The sequence below is a fragment of the Hyposmocoma kahamanoa genome, unplaced genomic scaffold (assembly GCF_003589595.1).
Source record: "Hyposmocoma kahamanoa isolate Upper Pololo Valley unplaced genomic scaffold, ASM358959v1 148, whole genome shotgun sequence".
Lineage (NCBI taxonomy): Eukaryota > Metazoa > Arthropoda > Insecta > Lepidoptera > Cosmopterigidae > Hyposmocoma > Hyposmocoma kahamanoa.
This window is the reverse complement of record NW_020653526.1, coordinates 208,290-229,715: the sequence shown is the minus strand read 5'-3', so window position 1 is coordinate 229,715 and position 21,426 is coordinate 208,290. Positions and strand designations below refer to the sequence as shown.

Here is a 21,426-nt window from a genome sequence, read left to right as displayed (position 1 = left end):
CAATAACTCAATGAGTCTCAGACATAAGTTTTTTTTTACTTACTTCGTTTCAACTTTCGGAAAATGATGATAAACAGCCGTACACAGAACAATTCACGATTATTATAAATAGTAACGTAAAATGATGTTTTATATTAACGTACAAGTTTCGTAATTAATAAATGAAAACTATATTCAAATATCAAAGCCGTCTTCGCGCGAAAACGGCTCGCCGGCAGCCTTGTAGTCGTTCAGTCAATGTAACCGTTAATGTGCGGGGCGTGATGCGGTATCTAAGGGTCGTATTCTAGAACTCTACTCAATGCTCAAGTCAGGATTGCAATGGAAACACAAGCACTGGAAATACGACCCTAATGGCAGGGACTTGAGTATGATTTCGAGTGCTTTAAACCATACTCAAATACTAACTTGAGCATTGAGTAGAGTTCTAGAATACGACCCTAAAACTAGGGAGAGGCGGAGTGTGTCCGTTATCTATTCTTTAATCTCTGCCTTGAGGTAATAATTGAATTCGCGCCCTTGGGGTAATAATAATAGAAATTCAAAATTATTCTTTTATTTTTATTTTATTGGATACAGCGGTTTTCTTGTAAAATTTCGAGGTAAGTTTGTATTTTTTTTTCTATGGTGAAAATTTTTAGGAAACGCGTTTTTCCACCGTTTAGTAATCGGTGTATATCCCCAATTTTACTATACATTACTTCCAAAGTCTTTGGCATAAACTGAGTTCATAAAATAATATAGATGAACTCAGTACAGAGTACAAAAAAAACCGACCTCGAAAGTTATTCGTTATTTATTAGTTATTCGTATGTTGAGTCTGTGCGTTATTATTATTATTATTATTATTCATGAAGACAAAATCTTCAAAATCTTCAAGAAGACAAAATGTGTTAAATTTGAATTACCTAACATAAAATCGACTAGTCCAAGCATAGAAATAAACGGAGAAAAGTTAGACCTTGCTAATAAAGCAGTCTTCTTGGGAGTGACTTTAGATAGTAAACTTCAATGGTTTCCGCATATATCTTCCCTGGCCAGCAGATTAAGCTCCGCTGCATACGCAGTCCGCAGAATACGTGAGCTTACCGATGTTAGTACTGCTAGACTAGTTTACTTTAGTTACTTCCATAGTATAATGTCCTACGGGATTCTCATGTGGGGTAAAGCGGCAGATATTCAAACCATATTTGTATTGCAAAAACGAGCGATTCGTTCTGTGTACTGTCGAGGCTCTCGGGTTTCTCTCAGAGAAAAGTTTAAGGAGACTGGCGTCATGACTGTGGCATCACAGTACATTTACTCAAGTATCTTATATGCCCGTAAAAATATACATAATTTCAATAAGAAAGAAGATATCTATAATAAAATCTTAGAGTTAAGTCCAAACTCATGGTACCACTTCGTTTAACCAAGGTAAACAACTCTTTTATGGGAAAACGTTTTTACAATAAGATTCCGGAGCATATATTAAGTTTATAATTTCCTAAGTTTAAAAACTACATTAAAAATATTTTGATTGGAAAGTCATGTTACTAAATTGAAGACTACGTGTTAGATTAAGAAGTATGGAAAGACAACAAGAGTCTAGATTCCACACAATTATGATTCAAAATGTACTATAGCATTTAAGTTTATTTGAAAAGAGCAATCCCTCGAGTTTCTTGCTGGTTCTTCTCAGGGAAGTCAGCGTAGTGAACGAGCAGTAGCTTAATGTAATGTAATGTAAATGTGACGTTTTCAAGTGTAAATTTATTTTACCTATGGAATAAATGATCTTTGACTTTTGACTTAGACTTAAAATTTAAATGGGACCACTTCTGTTGTATCCTCTTTCCAACAAGAGAAGAATCATCAAAATCGATTCACAAATGTCGGAGTTATGGCGTACAAAAGAAAACATACAGTCAAATTGAGCACCTCCTTTTCTTGAAGTCGGTTAAGAAGTTCAATTATATTGAAAATAAAGACACGCAAGCAACCACGTGTTCCGAGTGTTGTGAACCTTCTTCGACTTTTATTTAATAATACCAAGTGACGGAAAGAAACACGTCGTGCGCCTGATGGTAAGCAACACGCCTGTCCATAACAGTTGCAATGGCACTCAGGGCTTTAAAACACATAGACCTGAAGGGCGCTGTCACTGCGGCAGTCACCCTGAGAATATCTACAGAATGTAAACGGGGAGAGTTGACAAGTCTCATGTGCCTGTATTATATTATATTTCACCAGCACCTTGCCTCTGTGGCCGAACGGTTACCATGCCCGACTGCCACGCCGAGTTCCCAGGTTCGATTCCCGGGCCGGGAGAAATATTTGTATGGCCTACATATTGTATTTCTTTCGTGAGTTTGGGTGTAATTTGTGGTTATCTATGCGTGTCCATGGCACCCGTGACACAGGTATTCCCTAGTGCGGGGCTATGTTAAGTATGTGCGTTATTATTATTTATTTACCTTTATTAATTATTTAATTAAGTTATTTATTCTTTTCTATATTTCATAGATTTTAAGATCAGAAGAGCTCTAAAATCGTATTATAATAGTGAAAACCCTACGAACTTGATATATTCATACAACGCCACGGAAATTTGATTCTTGTTCCCCGGTAGTGGATATGGACTTTTGCAGACTATTGTACTTTGAATAGTGCATTGTTCTGTGTCTTAGAAACAGTTTTATTCATTTCCATACGTCCAACGCTGATCGTGTGTTCATTACTTTGAGCGCTACCACAATTCCGACCGGATACCACAAAATGGCCGACTCAATTGCAATTATAAATAACTATTTCTCAAAAAAAAGAATCCTTATGTGTCCGTTATTGCGAGTATTAAATTGTCTATGGTATACTAAAAATGGCGGTAAAATAAAGTGTTTTAAAGTCCTATTTTTGTATTTTAAATTTTTTGTGTTTTTTATATTGTTAATTAATTAAGTTTCCCTGTTTTGATTATATTATAACTTTTATAAATAAAAAAATCGATATGAAAAGCTTGTGGAATTATATCTATTTGCCACTCACAGGTGGAATATTTTTAAATCGAATGGATCACAACTGAGGTACCCCTTTTCCTACGAAAAAAGATTCATCAAAATCGATTCACAGATGTCGGTGTAATCGAGCAAAATACACACACGCACACGCACACGCACACACTCACACACACACACACACACACACACACACACACACACACACACACACAAATACAGTGTAGAACCTACTCCTTTTTTTAAATCGGTTAATGTTTATTCTCTTTAAGTAATATATATTATTGTTTATTCATATTAATACATTTTGTGATTACAAATTTTAATTATATCTATTCTTTCGACACAATACTACAGTTGCCAAAGAGTAACTTTCATGGCATTTTTAACAGATGTTCTAAATTATGTAATAACACTTACAATTTTTTATTATCTGGTTTTCGTATTGTGTGTTACACTATATGCGAAAAGACCCGGAACTTGGGTATGGACGCGTTCGTCTGCCCCCAGTGGCGTGTGGCCGGAGCGTTCGTCTCGCGCGTCTTAATAGCGGTCGAGACAAGGACCTGAGGTGAGAAGACGTGCAGGGCACGTGAGTTGCCCTTTAAGTCGGGACCTATGTCTGGACTTTGTCGCAGGACACTAGCCCGGAGAGCTAGTAGTGGATGAGCTAGACATCCTCCAGTCGCGTAGGAATTGATAACTGGAGAGACGCCGTTTTACGGCGTTGGGAAGTGAGCGTGCCTTACAGCTCCGCCACCAATGAAGAGATTTTGTAGTCGACTTAGAGTCGACGGCTCAGCGGTGGCAGCCGGCTCTGGTACCTATCTGCAAAATAGGGAGGGTGTTGTACGTGCTCCCGGGGTGGCTCACCTAAAGCACTAGCCTTACAGAAAATCGGATTAAGTCCGTGCAAACGGGCTGATCTGTGGTTAGGACCTAGTGCCTTCCCGTATAACCAAGTAGATATGGAGGGGCACTATAAACAAAACTTATGAAGAAAGATATGGGACTGTTCTCGAAAAAGTACGAAATGGGTAATTTTCAGGTTATTTTTCTCTACCTAAATTCGGTGGCGATTTTTATTATTTAAATATTCTAAAATATTATCACGAAGTATTATTTAAAACTCGAATGTAGTAGCCTGAAATATTATATAATATAAGACGATAATAATACCTACCCGAATATTTAAATAACAAAAACCACGGAAAATAGGCAGATAAACCTGAAAATTGCTCAAAACATACCTACGCTATTTATTACTCTGTGGCCTTGAGACGTAAATTATGAAGTACGTAATCCGACGTAATACAGCTTGTTTACACTAGTCGTAATTACAATTGAAGCCATTTTGTATTTCTGACAAACATGTACTAAGCGAAATACTATATTTGTATAACAACAATATTCTGGCATTTCTTGCATATATGTATATGTTTAGTTTTTTAACCGACTTTAAAAAAAAGGAGGAGGTTCTCAATTGGACTGATTTTTTCTAATGTATATTAGGCGATTTCTCCAGCATTTGTGGACCGATACTGAAGATTCTTTTTTTGTTGGAAAGAGGATACCTCAGAAGTGGTCCTACTTAAATTTAAAGAAAATATTCCACAGCTAAGGGTGTCAAAGTTGGGGATGAATGACTTTTTACGTCGGTTTTTTTATTAATTAATGTATATTTTTAATTGCGGCGCCCTAACAAGGTCATGTTGATATTATTTTAATTTTAAGAGCCTTACGTAAGGGCGCGTTCCCACTATGTCGTCACATTTTATTATCCTAGACGACTGTCGTGTGTAGCCTGTTCCCATATCACGACTATCTGTCGTGGACGATTTTTTACGACTGTCGTGACTAGCTGTTTCCACTAGACCGTGACGACAATTTATCGTTTCACGATAGCCTCCTTGTCGTTTGCACGACAGAATCGTTTGATGCACTGCAGTCGCTTGTATGTTCTTTTGGCAGCCGGTAGTGTGTGTTCGCTCGAAATGGATGAAGACAAAATTTTAATAATGTATTACTTTTTAAAAATGCAGAAGAGGAAGCAAACAAAGAAAACAAAATATAACGTGACGTATAAAATAAAACGTGACGACTATAGGAGCTGCGACAATCTGTCGTCACGTTTTTATCATGACGTTTTTCTATCGTCTGACGACTAACGTTGTAGCTGTTCCCACTGTGACGACAGTTTGTCGTTGTAATGATAAAAAATCGTGAACGACAGTTAATCGTGTCGTGCTATATGTGAACAACTTCATTTAAATTTACAAGCCACGACACTGTAAACTGCACGACAATCTGTCGTCATGACATAGTGGGAACGCGCCCTCACACTTGAAAGCAATAAACTGACGGCTAAACGGGTTACTATCATAGATTTTTGTCACTTATATAATCATCAGACACAATATATAAACTAAAACTTTTTTTAATTTTTCGTTTTATGATAGTTTTAAGTCGTAAATTACACTTTTTTAACATTAAAACTAGAGATAGAGATGCCACGAATAGTGATTTGGCCGAATACCGAATATTCGGCTGCCGGTTGTACATTCGAATGTGTAAGATCTGCGCTACGTGTGAAGGTACGGGGTTGGGTTTGTTTGTTGAAAAATGATAAAACGATAGAATCAATACATGACAGTTTCTAGGCCTGTTTTAAAGAAATCGCTACAGATATATGCAAAGATAAGGATGTGGAGAAAAGTTGCACATGACATTGATTTTTATGTGAAAACTGTTCGCCCAGATCGGACGGCAGATCCTTACAAGTGGTGGTCAGCAAACGCAAAGCAGTAAGTATCCAAGCAACAACAATATTTGGGAAGATTTATCTATCGTCTCCTGGCAGCAGTGTTTATAGTGAGAGGCTATTTTCAAAACACGAATTGTTTATGAGAAAACGCGCAATCGTTTGTTTCCAACCAGTGCTGAAAAAATTGTTTTCATTTATCACAACCTGCCACTGATTGATTTATAATATAATATGATACATTTTGAATAATATGTGCCATTTTTCAGTACTTGATATTCGATATTCGGCCGAATATTCGTGGCGTCTCTAATCAAAAGTATTAATATATATTATGATAATAAAAGAAACGTATACATTGCCAATTAAAATGAATTTGTGATTTTATAAAAACGATTGTCAAGAACAGCTGGTTTATTATTGTTGCATGTAATAATATTGTCTACCACTATTTTTTTTATAATATTACTGTTCTTTTTAACATAAAATACGTTTTCATAAATACGATGTGACGTGTGAAGAGAAGTATTTGTACCCGCGTCAACGAACATATAGCTGATGTCAAACACCGTCGCTTAAACAAGTCTGCAGTCTACGAGCATGTCATGGATAAACCTACACATTAAATGAAGTTTGACAAACCCCAGGTTCTTGCGAAAGAAGTCCGTTTTCTACCCAGGATGCTGCGAGACGCCATTGTAATTAAAATAACATCCTAATTTCAACAGGGAAGATGGTTTCTCCGTACCACCAGTTTGGGATCCAGTATTTCCTCTGATGAAAAATCCCAAACAGACATAAGACTGCAGTGCTAATTAATATGTTTTAATTTATTCTAATTTCTATTATTAATTAATAATATTTTGAACTTAATAAAAATTCATTCACTAAAATAATTTGTAAAACTTAATGTAGCGTAAATTGGAATGTTTTCTTTGTAAAATTAAAAAGAAGTCATTTAATTAATAACTTTTGTAACTATAGTGACAAAATAGGGTGGTTTGCATTAATATTAGACGTAACTGGTTGATGATTATATCACCTCAGCCAACCGTGACCATGGGACCTGTAAAAGGCCCGAAACGTCGGTTTGTTTGAAAAAACAAAATACTCGATTTAAAACCGGAAAAATAGTTTCATTTCCTATATGTAACAATCGCTAAAACCTAAGAATTAAATCTTCTGGCTTATTGATTCATGAAGTGGACTGTACATTACCATAAAGCTTATTTCTATGTCCATCTGACTTGTCGAATATCGAACGCGACTGAACATGATTACAAATGAATTACGAATGAGACAATGACGATAATTTTCATTTATATTTAAACCGATACGGTGTCTCCCACACCGTACCGGCTTTATCAATTCGCCGCAGACGCCTCTCGGCCAATAATAATTCCGTGTTTTTATTAACCGACTTCAAAAAAGGGAGGAGGTTCTGAATTCGACTGTTTTGTAAGTCAATGGTTTTATTCTTATTTGTTTTGTATATTTTGTATATATTTGCCTTAATAACAAGAAAAAACGTAGTCGAATTGAGCACCTTCTCCTTTTTTTAACGTAGGTTAAAAATAAACTAACATTGTTAACACCACTAACAATACAAACTATGTCTTCTCCTTGAACGGTAGCTTGCGTGGTAAGTGCAATAAAAAATACAACAGACGCTCAGAAATAAGTTTGACAAAATATCTAAATAACCTTAATGACTACTAATTACTAACTACACTAAGACTTAACCCGTCAATGTACAGTAGGTACTTAAATACCGCACATAAAAGTGTCACTACTTTTCTTTGTGCCGTAGTGCTTATAATAATCACGCTTTATCACCAGTAATCGGAATTGAGGGAGTTAAATTAGCTAAAGTATAGCCCCCTTTACACACTCACTTTGTCGCGCGTGATAAGGAGTGTACAGGACTGATGGATGATTTTGATGATTCTTTTTTTTTGGACCTCCGATGTGGTCCCATTTGAATTTGAAGAAAATATTCCACCTATAAGGGTAGTAAACTAGGGGATGAATGACTTTTGCGGTCGGTTTTTTTAGTACTCTGTACGTTTTGTTTATTTAAGCTAACGTTCTTTCGCGCGCGATTGTTATATCACGCGCGATAACGTGGTTATTGGCTTTTGACGATAAATTATTTTTTCCTTTTATTTTTCATTTGCTACAAATTATTGTCTCAAAATATTGTAGTTGTCATTTAAAATATAAACAATAGATAACCTATATTTTCGACTGTTTAGAAAATAAATAGTAAAAAAAAAGGAAAAAACAAATATGCGCGATTTAAATCCGGAAAAATAGTTTCATTTCCTATGTGTAACAATCGCGAAAACCTAAGAACTCGATAAAAAAAAAGGAATTTTATAGGCATTAATGACAAAATAGGTATGGCCATTCGCACCTGTAACATTATCCGTGGTGGTGTTTCATGTTATCGTTGTCTCATTTTAATGAATTTTAAATTTTCTGTTTATCGCAATATTTTTTTGTTAAAAGAAATAAAAGTCAACCTTATACCACTGTCGCATATGGTCGTTTCTTTTTTGAGAACTATGTAAAGATCTCGAATTCGTCGTTGTTCACCTATTGACCGCTAGATGGCACATTGATTGACTTGCAATAATAGGTATTGACATTTCAACGATATTCCAACAGGGTAAAGTTTAAATTATACTAACAGTCGAGAATATTTAGCCGAACGGTTACCATGACGGACTGCCACGCAGAGGTCCCAGGTTCGAATCCCGGGCCGGGTGAAATATTTGTATGGTCTACAGTTATTTCTGTCGTGAGTTTGGGTGTAATTTGTGGTTGTGTGTGTCCATGGCACCCGCGACAAAGGATTTCCCTAGTGCGGCTATGTTGAATGTGTGTGTTATTATTATTATTAGAATTTCTTACATATACTGTATGTATTTTTAAACTAGAAACTATGACCTATCGTTGTCAAGATTTTGATGAAAGCGGTTCTGAAAGTAATCGAGGCACTTCCATTGTTTTTTTTTCTTCCCTGTTGTCAACTAATGTCTCAGGGTGGTGGCACATCCCCTCAAATCTTTGCGATTTAAAGCTCTGAGTGGCGTGAGTAGTTCATGAGCTAAGAACTATTAGGAATGAGTTCCTGACACTGACCGAAACGAGCTAGTTCCTTGTGTACGGTCTTTTTAGTTCACCTATCTTTTTCGTTCTTTCAGTTCACAGACGAATGGCGAGATGGAGCGACGAGACAATTAATGGACTATCATGACCTTTAGTACAAGTTCGAGTGAGATGCCCGATTGAACCTTTGCAAGTTCGTATCATAAAATTAATAATAAAATAGTCAAGAGGGAAAACAATAAAACATTCCTGTTACGGACGGCCGTACGCGCCTGGCCGGTCAGAGCTAGAGTTCAGAGGAGAATGATTAATTCAAGAGCTCTGATTGGCCGAGCGGCGTAGCGACCCATTGATAGGACCGGTACGATGTGGGAGACACCGTACTGGTATAAATATAAGCGAAAATTGTCATTTAATCACTCACTATCAATCACTCTCACTTGTTACAATTTCTTGTTTTTGTAAGTCAGATCGACATTTATTTGAATATACAGTCCACTTCAAATTAAGGAAGTTTCATTGATATCAAAGGAAGATTAAAGCAGGAATTCAGGTTCGACCGAATTCTCAACAATTCCTATTTAAATGTACAAATTGTTCGTACGGATAATTTTATTCCGTATCCATCAAAGGCCGAAATGGTTTCTATTCCCTTCCAATTCCCAGATCCCCCTGAACTAAGGAACTAAAAGACCGAATTAGTTCCTTTATCCGAACGAACTAATTGGGATCGCTCCCTCTAAAGACCGAGCAGGCACAAGCCTACTATGGACAGACGTGTCGCTTACCACCAGGCGTTCGACTTGTTCGTCTCGCGCCGCACTGCATAGAATCATAAAAAAATCTTATGTTTGATTTTCAATTGGTCAATAAGTTGCTACGCACGTTGACATACAATGAAATAGAGGACTTGCTAAAGGAGGTGCGCTAGTTCACTGCCTCAATCCTTAATCCATACACGTGCACGCACGCACACACCCACCGACTCACATGCACGCACGCACGCACACACACACGCACGCACGCACCCTCGCACACACACATACACACACACAATGCCATAAAGACACACACTCATCCTATATAAATGTATATAAGGTAATTGGTATTGAATTAAAAATAGAATGAATATTATACATTATACAATATATATACATATAATCGTATACATATAATTTGTCGTAACTAAATTGTAATGTGCCTGCACAAGATCATTTGTAAAATAAATTATTTTGTATTTTGTATTTGTATTTTACGGTAAACGCTGTGGCTGCCCATTAATGGGTTAAGAGGATGCCCGAGTTGCATTATTGTTAACGACTACACGCCTTCTAGTGGAGGCAATTAATAAACACTCTAAACTACCACTTTAAGATGGCCTTAGAAGTTAAACAACTCACTTATGAATGTATTACAATTTACATTGTCACGGTTAATGTTATAATTGCTATTGTATAGCCTCAATAAGCAATGTTTGTATTTTGTTGTGTATATAGCCACACCTTAAGTATACAAGCTCATATGTTTTTAAGTGCAAACTGAAGTCATATGAGAAATGCTCAACCATTTTTTATTTTTTTATACAAGTCGCCAGTGAGATGACTCCTTCCACCCGATGTAAAATAGAATCCAAACGAGAAAGAAGCTAGCGCTTCATTTAGGTGTGCGTGGCTCTGTCACGCAACTCACTGGCGACGTATTAAAATTCTTCTTAGAGGGACCGGCGGCTTCGAGCCGCACGAGATTGAGCAATAACAGGTCTGTGATGCCCTTAGATGTCTTGGGCCGCACGCGCGCTACACTGAAGGAATCAGCATGTTCTCCCTGGCCTAGAGGCCCAGGCAACCCGCTGAAACTCCTTCGTGCTGGGGATTGGGGTTTGCAATTATCCCCCATAAACGAGGAATTCCTAGTAAGCGCGAGTCATAAGCTCGCGTTGATTACGTCCCTGCCCTTTGTACACACCGCCCGTCGCTACTACCGATTGAATGATTTAGTGAGGTCTTCGGACCGACACGCGGTGGCTTCACGGCCGTCGGCGTTGCTGCTTGATACAATTACTGCCACCAGGTGCAATCTACGGCTCGTGTGGAAGTCCTTAAATCGTCTTTATACTCAGGTAGGACGCTGCAGAGGCACGATCATAGTAGATAGTTTCAGGGAAACTAGTCTAACCAATTTGACTGCAGTGCCCCAATACACTCCATGCAGCACTTACTGTTATGCCCCTTGTGCCCTAATACCTGTATGAGGGAAGACCTCTACGCGGCTATGGACAGCGCAGTCAAGGTAGCAACTTACTATTCAGGGTCAATATAAAACTCCCAAAATGAATATTTATTATTTAAAATCATTGACTTGCAATTATATGGACGTCGGGTCCGCGCTAAAAAGTGTCCGATTATTATTATAATAAATTATTTGTAAATAAATGGACGACGGGTCTAATACAAAAACCACGAAAAAAATGTCCCAAGTCAACCTATTTAAACGTAGTGACATGCAAAGGAATATGAAAAAGCTAAAACGTTGAATTTAAATTGTAATGTCATCGCAGTACCGTCTAATTTTGCTTGCTTCGCTATCAGTCGAACAAACGAAGACTAAAGCGTGAATGACGCTCTGTATACGATTTTAGCGCCCTATAAGTTCGGACACGTTTTAGCGCGGACCCGACGTCCATATAACTATAAGTCAATGATTTCCAAGATAAAACTTAGTGACTTCACATCACAGAACGGAAAATACAGTAGAAGTGGTTGATTAGCCTCACACGCGTGCCAACCATAGGTCTCTTAGGGTCGTAGTCCAGAACTCTACTCAATGCTCAAGTTAGGATTTGAGCAGACTTGAGTATGATTTCTAGTGCTTTGAATCATACTCTAGTCCTGACTTGAGCATTGAGTAGAGTTTTAGAATACGACCCTAAGGACCTACGTGAGCTCGGCCCGCTTGTTTCGCTTTGTATGGTATGGTTGTGTCAATTCTTTCGCGTAAATTGTATAAATAAAATCGTAGTAAGATGCCTTATGTTTTGGTGTGCAAAAATGAGAGCCGCACCAAAAATGTTATCCGTGGTGGTATTTCATATCATCGGCAAGTCTTGCTTTAATAAATTTTCAATTTTCTGTTTATCGAAATCATTTTTTCTTACATTAAACGAAAGTAAAGCTTATACCCCTGCAATATGGTCGCTTCTTTTTTGGAGAACTAAATAAATAACTCCAATTCGTCGTGATTCAGCAATTAGCCGCTAGATGGCAGCACATTGATTAAAATTTCAATATAATATCTAAACGTCGTAGCTTGCAATAATAGGTATTGATGGTATTGAACTTACAACGGTATGCTAACAGGGTAAAGCTTAAATTATATTAACAATCCAGAATTTGTTATTTCTTTTTAAATTTGAAACTACGACCAATCATTATCAAGATTTCGAACTGTTTCAAATTAAGAATGTGTGAGTTTTGGCGACATCGGGTCTCATAGTAATCGAGGCTTATGCCACTTCCATTGTTTTTTTTCTTCCGTGCTTCATATGTATTTTTTTCCATCCTCTAAGCTTCACATTCTAAAATGTTTTCTTTAAAACATTAATTTGTCAATTTCTGACGTCGCCATTTTCACTACGCATACACAATACGAAAGCGGGCGTGCATACGATCGGAGCGCCTAGATCGAACTGACAAAAATTTGATTAATAGAGAAAATGCTTTATTTTATTTTTTTCCTTTAAAAAAAGTATTTGTATAACGGCTGTTGTAAAAACAAACACCGATACGTGACGAAGACGAAGACGCCACCGCCGGTCTATTATCGGCGCTCATGTGGACCTACTGAAAATTGAAGAAAATGTGGGTGCCAAATTAGGGGGTGAATTCGGTTTATTGGATGTCATCCATCAAATAAAACTTGGCAAATATATATTTAATTCCACAATAAGAAACATTAGTTGACAAGTCCCATGTCCCTGTGATTATAATTGTGTAATTTCACCAGTACCCTTACCCTTCCAAACCGGAACGCAGTAATGCTAATGGCGGCAGAAACAGGTATGGTGGCAGTACAGCCCTGAACGAACCTATCACAAGGAGCTCGACTGCTATTTAATATTTACACAGTATCAAAGAATTTTTCGAATACGATCATACGATTTATAATACTTTTAACACCCTTGCTCGTAAAGCTGATGTAATTCCACCGGTTTTAAATATGTAAAGCGGGTCATAAAAAACGCGTGTGTTGCCAAAGCAAATAGTTAAGTTATAGTCCATACAAATTCCATAACAGTATTATTTGCCATTTCAAATATGGAACTGATCGCCGCCGCACGACTCCAGCTAGTGAGCAGCGCGCTGTTAAAATGGCGGGAAAGCAACAGTGTGCATTCACAGATAATTGTAATTTCACTAACTGTTTCAATAATTAAAAATGAACAAAATATAAAAATTTTTTTTTCTGTTTCCTTGCAAATGTGTTAAAAAACGTCGTACGATATACGTGCGTATTGGTTATAACATGCTCGGCTCACTAAAACTCCGCCTCGCATGTTATAACCATCTTTACGCACTAATATCGTAATGTACTATTTCACTACAGAAACGGTAATCATCAATTAAGTCTACATTATGTCTATAAAGTATGCTATAAGTATGCTTTTAAAAGCAACCATACTCAACGCTCCGGAAGCAGTTTTATTTTCATTACTGTGTCAGGCCAGCTTTGGTTAACTGCCAAAGCGGAATAAGATGCTTCGTGAGTTTATAATATTAACGATGTTTTAATTCGATGTTTAATATACTTTTACAACGGCGGTGGCTGGAAATGTATTTTGGACGTCTCACAAAGAGCACGAGGTGGCGTTTTGTATTTATTGTTCTGTTCGTTGCGAACAGAGGCCAGAGTGTAAATGTGTAAACATTCAAACTTATCTACCGCGTTTGCGTTAAGCAATGGAACTGCCCACAGCCTCGACTACTATTTTTTTTTAATTCGATTCACAAAATTGGGTACAATTCTAAAACAATGTGAAAGCGTTTGATACACATAATGATATGAAAAGAATGCACCCTACTTGATGTGAACACAACAATCAAATTTCATTAACAAACAGAGCATAAATACAGTAATAAGAAATTTGCATCTAATTAATACCTGAGAAGACAATAAATAAAACAAAATCTATCGAGAAGTCAGTACATACGACACTTTAATTGCGTTCCTAGCTGAGGCCACAGAACCAGAGATTGTCAAAATCATGTCTGATAGTATTGTAAGAAGAGCACATGCGATACAGTGGGCAGTGTTGACCGAGGTTGGTTTTACAAGTCGGAAGTGAAAAAGTTTTACGATTATGTAGGCGGCTACTGGGACTAGGTTCGGATAGGCACCAGTGGCAAGGCAGCCATATAATTCAATTCCTACCTACCTTACCGTACTTTCGCGTATCTATTACCAGTTGCACCGCGCATACCCCACCACTTAAAAAACATTTATTCAAAATATAAACACATTCATTGCCTAAATACGAAGGCAAAGCCATTAATATAAAAGAAATACACCTATTGTCTTTAACAGATACACCAATATTCAACGGGTAATATACAAAAAAACTAGAGACGCGCCGAGTACTCGTTTGCTACTCGGTACTCGGTGTACTCGGCCGTTTTTTTACTACTCGTACTCGGCCGAATAACTCGGTTCATGGGAAGAGTACTCGGTTAAAATAAAGCATTACAGCTATAGACATAACAAAGTAAAACCAACAATATATTTAAAATAATCAAAAGAGATTTATTACTAGAAATTCTAGACAATTTGTAGCAATTTAGTAATTTAGAAAGAAAGTTTACATGATTAATATTTCAAATTTAACAAAGGCAAGTAATGATGTAGGAATACAGCGCTTTCTGCGCGTTCAGGTAATAGTCTGTTCCTTTTTTCTTCATACACATTACCCGCATCGTAAAAAAAGCGCTCGCTATGCACAGTGCTTGCAGATGCACATAAAAACACTCGTGCTAACTGTGCCAGTTTAGGATATAGGACTCAGCTCACGCGACAATAAACTTTCATTGACATATCGGTCTAATTCTAGAGCAATGGGACTTTTAGGATCATCGCGTTCCGGTTTCAATGTACCGAGAAACTCGGCCGAGTACGCAGCTCGGCTAATGTTAAACCGAGTAATATTCGGTACTCGGTTACTCTGTCAAATTTGTACTCGGCGCATATCTAGAAAAAACTCACTTAAAACAGAAAAGTTATAAAACGAGTTCAATGTGAGCGACACGCTCCAGCCGGCAGGTCATTGCTATTTCTGAGTTTACAACTTAGAAAGTGGTCATTCCGAAACGGCCGAATTAAAAATTTTATGCATATGGTACAAAATCCCTAATACAATGCAATATAAAACAATTGTATTTATAAATGACAAGGGAAATGAACTTCATTTTTTATATATTTTTAACCGACTTCAAAAAACGAGGAGTTTCTCAATTCGATTGTATTTTTTTTGTATGCATGTTGCGCGATTACTTCGGCATTTGTGAACCGATTTTTGATGATTCTTTTTTGTTGGAAAAATTAAGTCCATATCGGGAAAGCAGACTAATTGTGCCGAGGGGTCCGCACGGGTCGACGCCGACTTCAATTGTTTGCGCCCCCCGTGCGGCACACTTGCCGTGCTGACAACACGCGCCCATGAAACGTGGTCTCACGTTGCTAAATTGTCTGGTCGCTGAGGTCCGGGATGCTGACATCTTTTACGATAGCATTAGCAAACTAATTTCTAAAGCTAACCTAGCGTATCAAATATGTATGTATTATAAGAAATTAGCATATAAACGTTTTGGTTATTACTGCATTGTGTTTTTATAAATCGAAGCTATTCTAATAAATATACATTTACGTAAAAACCATTTTTTCAAATATGCTCGGAAATGTTTGCATTACTTTCAAAAAGCGAACACGGAAAGTTTGTCATGCGACTTCTTCCTGGTCAAAGCCTGCAAAATATGTATGAAAATCTAATAATGTAAATTTCTCCAAACTTTTCAATATCATCAAACAGGTAAAAGAGAAACTCATACAGCCAACTGCCTAGTGTTCATAGTTGCGAGAATTAAAAATACCTACCTTTACCGCTTACTTAAAAAAAAAAAGAAAATGGCGGCAACACATAAACTAATGTGTTTTAGTCATTGACTTACAATTATATGGACGTCGGGTCCGCGCTAAAAAGTGTCCGCACTTGTAAGGCGCTAAAATCGTATACAGAGCGCGACACTCCGCTTTAGTCTTCATTTGTTCTACTGACAGCGCGATACTGCGATGACATTACAATTTAAATTTCGAATAGGTTGACTTGGGACATTTTTTTCGTAGTTTTTGTATTAGACCCGTCGTCCATTTATTTGTAAGTCAATGGTTTTAGTATTCTATTGTCTTTTCGTCTTTTTTGTATTATGGTCGCGAAAATGAGCGCTAGTAAGCGATAACGAAAATACAGTAATAACTATATACACATTCAAACATAACATCAGGAGTTGAGCAGACGACTATTATAAATGTACCTGGAAAAACAATAACATTTTCCTTTAGCAATTGTCCTAGCACGTCAAATTTTACTTATTCATCAAAAGCATGAGCAAATCCCCCTCAAATTCAATTTACTAATATATAGTTCCTAAATAGGGAATTGCAGATAGAAGATTGGTAATAACTGTTGCCCCTCAAAAAGATATTTGTCTTCAAGGAAGGACATAACCTAAAAATGCTGTTGCTATAAATAAGAATAAAATAATAACTCCTTCTATTCACGTTATTTTTAAATTAAATGATTCATAATAAATTCCTCGTCCAATATGAAGATAAACACAAATAAAAAAAAAGAAGCTCCGTTAGCATGTAAAGCTCGAATTAATCATCCATAATTTACATTTCGACAAATATAATTAACTCTATTTTATTATTTATATAATTAGCTTTTGATCATGCTTTATATTGTAACGTCAATATTAATTAATATTTTTTAACTTTTTCTATTATAGATTTTCCTCTCTTTAGTCTTTTATTATTTCCTCACATTGTTTGAGAAAAATTCTATACATGCCTCGGCGGGAACGGGGATTGCTTGACTCGTATTCATACAAGTCTCGCTGGCGCTCGTCTTTATAACACACACTCGTCCAGCTTTTGCAATAATGTACTATTATGCAAACATGCTCGGAAATATTTGCATTACTTTCAAAAAACGAACACGGAAAGTTTGTCATTTAAGATGCGTGATTAAATTTTTATTGAATTGATATTCAATTATTTTTTGTGAAATTACTCCACTAGTTTGTTGTAATCATTAATACAAAGATTGAACACTCAGAAAAAATTCCTTCGATCCGGTCGGATTCGAACTGACGTCTTCTTGCATACCGTGCCAGACGCTATACCAACTAAGCCACGGAACGAACCAACGGACCCAACGAATTTTTCTATGTGCTTGAGTCGTGTCTTTGTATTTGGTTTTTCAACGACTTTTTAGTCGTAGCGCCATCTATGAGTAACCTATGAAAGATTTATCACCCAGTTAGTACCTTTACAGCTACTAGTCCTGGCGAGAGATGTCGCTATTCACTGTATTTTAATTTTTTATTGAATTGATATTCAATTATTATTTGTGAAATTACTCCACTAGTTTGTTGTAATCATCAATACAAAGATCGAACACTCAAAAAAAAATGTTTTCTATCTCTTTAGTCTTCTATTATTTCCTCACATTGTTTGGGATTTCGTATTAATACAAGGCATTTTATTTTGTAACTATTGTGTGATTCTCGTCTAGCAATACCTTACGTCCCGGTCTCTGCAATAATGCTATACTTGACGAGTAACAAACTTTTTTGTCAACAGATCATAAGACCATGAAAATTTGACCCAAATTTCATGGATGTTAGAATTGGCCTTTACGCCTTTTCTTTCTTAAATCGATATATCGCAGTGCAAATTGAGCAGTTAAGACATAACAACAAATATATCACATAACTTTACAAGTACATATATGCCAATAGGCTATTGGCTGCAGTTATGTAGTATGACCGTGAATCATTGCAAAAAACCGTTCGACTTTGAAGTTCGGTAAAGATGCGCACAGTGATGCCCGACATACCTACTTATTCATCCCTAATTGCGCAGGATTTTGGCTCCACCAACGGAAATACGGAAACGAATGGCAAAACTATGGATTTTCGTTCCATTCATACAAATACATAATAAAAAAAATTTATAAAATTGTGCGTAAAACGAAATCAAGCTGGATAATAAAAAAATCATACTTGAGTGCAGTTTTGACTGAATGCATGCTTTTTAAATAAAATAATAACGCACACACTCAACATAGCCCCGCACTAGGGAAACCCTGTGTCGCGGGTGCCATGGACACACACATAGACAACCACAAATTACACCCAAACTCACGAGAGAAATAAATATAGGCCATACAAACATTTCTCCCGGCCCGGGAATCGAACCTGGGACCTCTGCGTGGCAGTCCGACATGGTAACTGTTCGGCCACGGAGGCAGTTAAAGGCTTGCTGGGGCAGTCAATATTTAAACAAATGCAAAATGAACACACAGGGTCGTATTCTAGAACTCTACTCAAAGCTCAAGTCAGGATTTGAGTATGGTTTAAAGCACTCGAAATCATACTCAAGTCCATGTCATTAGAGTCGTATTTCCAGTACTTGAAATCATACTCAAGTCAGGACTTGAGTATTGCAGTGAGCACTGAAAATCATACTCAAGTCTGCTCAAATTCTGACTTGAGCATTGAGTAGACTTCTAGAATACGACCCTCCGTCTACTTTATACATAATAATCGTAACTTTTTTTATTTAAAAAAACAGATCTCAAAAGTTATAATAAAATTAGCTAACGGAAAGTTGGGGGAAATGCAACAAACAGTACTCGTTCCTTAATTTGCCATTTTTGGAGGTGAGATATTTTCTTCAAATTTGAATGGGACTGCCATTGAGGTACTCCCTTTCCAACAAAGGAAGAATCATCAACAATCGGTTCACATACGCGATACAGATCCAAAAAAACAGTACCTATTACAATCGATAATAAATTTCAATTAATTTAAAACCTAATTCCTCGATTTCAAAACTTCATTCATATTTCACAGAGTAATTCTAAATTTATCGCATTATTTCAGCGAATTATTTCACAAGTATATGTCAATAAGCTACAAGCTGCAATTATGAAGTACGACCGTGAATCATCGCAAAAAACCACCCGACTGCCGGCTGGGATGACGCACACAAAGCCTACCCACGTGATTGAAATAATAAATATATAATCATTTTAAAACCTTAATCCTTCGATTTTGCAATCTTCATTTATTTTATTCACAGATTTTTAGATTAGAATACATTTATTGCAATTTATCAGCGAATGAAGTAACAAAATAACAAATATATAATTTCGCATGATAATGTCAATAGGCCTCTCATAATATGACTGAATCATGTGATTAAACTATATTTTAATAATTTTAAATCTTAATACCTCGAATCTGGAACCATCACTATATTTCACAGATTTTAAGATTAGATTACCACTAAATTTGTAGTTTTATAACAGCAGCGGATTAAAATTACATAACACGGAAACTAGGTCGCCAAAAATACATACAAAAATTCCCGCCTTGCTTGTTTTAATTTTTTTTATATAATTTCGAATGTGGGACGAAAACTTACCGGCCAGGACGAATGACATCACCATTCTCCAAATACAATTTGTCTCCTTGGTGCAACCAGCGTCCATCATTTCTCGCACAGAAATAAAGTTTAATATTCGGTACTTGTATTCTTTCTTTACCAATAAACATTGGTGTACATTCGTTCAATTGTGAGGTTACCGACCACTCCTCAAAATTTCCACTCACATTTAACTCATAATCACAATTAACAGCACAATTAGAATTTAATACACGAACGGACAATATCCATGGTGGGGACACGGTGTGCGTGTTCTTAATTAAAAATAATAATAAAAATAAACCACTAGTCCGTAACACACGCACAGCCATGGCGACGTTCCACTGTACACTGATGAACGAAACGTACACTGACCTGACTGATCGAATGAATGCACGAGCGACAGCACCACTGTCGAGCGAAGAATCGGATATACATATTAATAACATCTTTTTTGTACCAAACAGCAAATAGCGTTTTGATAACGCGGAGTACTTCGTTGATAAAATACTTCACATCAAGTGTTCAAAGGTTATATTTCGTGTTGGAGAAAAATATAATATAGTAATCTTTATTTTCTCTACAAAATTTACATACAATACATTGCTTGATAGGTATATGTTGTAGTCCAACAATGTTTACAGTGACTGGTGCCTAAAGTAATTATATTATTATATTGATTCTGTATTTCAACCAAGGTAAACGACTCTTTCATGGGGAACTGTATACGTTTTTACAATAAGATTCCGGAGCATATATTAAGTTTATCATTTCCTAAGTTTAAAAAGTACATTAAAAATATTTTTTATTGAATTGATATTCAATTATTTTTTTGTGAAATTACTCCACCAGTTTGTTATAGTTATTAATACAAAGATCGAACACTCAGAAAATATTCCTTCGAACTTTCGTCTTCTAGCTTACCGTGCCAGACGCTATACCAACAAGCCACGGAACGAACCAGCGGACCTCACGAATTTTTCTATGTCCTTGGGTCGTGTCTTTGTATTTGGTTTTTCAACGACTTTTTAGTTCGTGAGGTCCGCTGGTTCGTTCCGTGGCTTAGTTGGTATACCGTCTGGCACGGTAAGCTAGAAGACGTCGGTTCGAATCCGGCCGGATCGAAGGAATTTTTTCTGTACATTAAAAATATTTTGATTGAAAAATCATATTACAAAATTGAAGACTACGTGTTAGATAAAGATGTATGGAAAGACGACACGGCTCCAGAATCCACACAAATTTGACTCGAAGTGTATTCCATAGCATTTAAGTTTATTTGAAAAGAGCAACCCCTAGAGTTTCTTGCTCGTCCTTCTCTGGGAGGTCAGCGTAGTGAACGAGCAGTAGCTTAAATGTGACGTTTTCAAGTGTAAATTTATTTTACCTATGGAATAAATAATCTTTAACTTTGACTTTGACTCAAGTCGCCAGCATGTTGATTTTGATACAAACCGGAATCGAACCGATCGGGTAGTTTCGAAATCAGATGGGTTTCCAAGCGAGAAGATGAACCTGATTCCTACTATATCTTTTTAATTTGTGAGTTAAATCAGCTATTGTTCCGATTAGAAATGTCAAAAGTTTCCGATCGGGAGAGGCAATCACAAAATTGAGCTGCATGTCTCTACTTCCGTAAAAAAAATTAATAACATTATACATTGACTTCCAATTATATGGACGTCGGGTCCGCGTTAAAAAGTGTCCGAACTTATAGGGCGTTAAAATCGTATACAGAGCGTCATTCACGCTCTAGTCTTCGTTTGTTCGACTGACAGCGAAGCAAGCAAAATTAGACAG

At 36.7% G+C, this 21,426-nt stretch overlaps 1 protein-coding gene across 1 annotated transcript in view; it reads right to left on the bottom strand.

Annotated features, from left to right (window-relative positions):
• Positions 1-19,882, bottom strand: part of LOC113240536 (metal transporter cnnm-2-like) — a 39,403-nt gene extending 19,521 nt beyond the window's left edge. The window contains exon 1 of the mRNA XM_026477868.1: positions 19,627-19,882. Within this exon, the coding sequence (XP_026333653.1) occupies positions 19,627-19,757 (131 nt within the window). The 5' untranslated portion in view covers positions 19,758-19,882. The remainder of the gene's footprint in view (positions 1-19,626) is intronic.
• Positions 19,883-21,426: the final 1,544 nt, after the last annotated feature.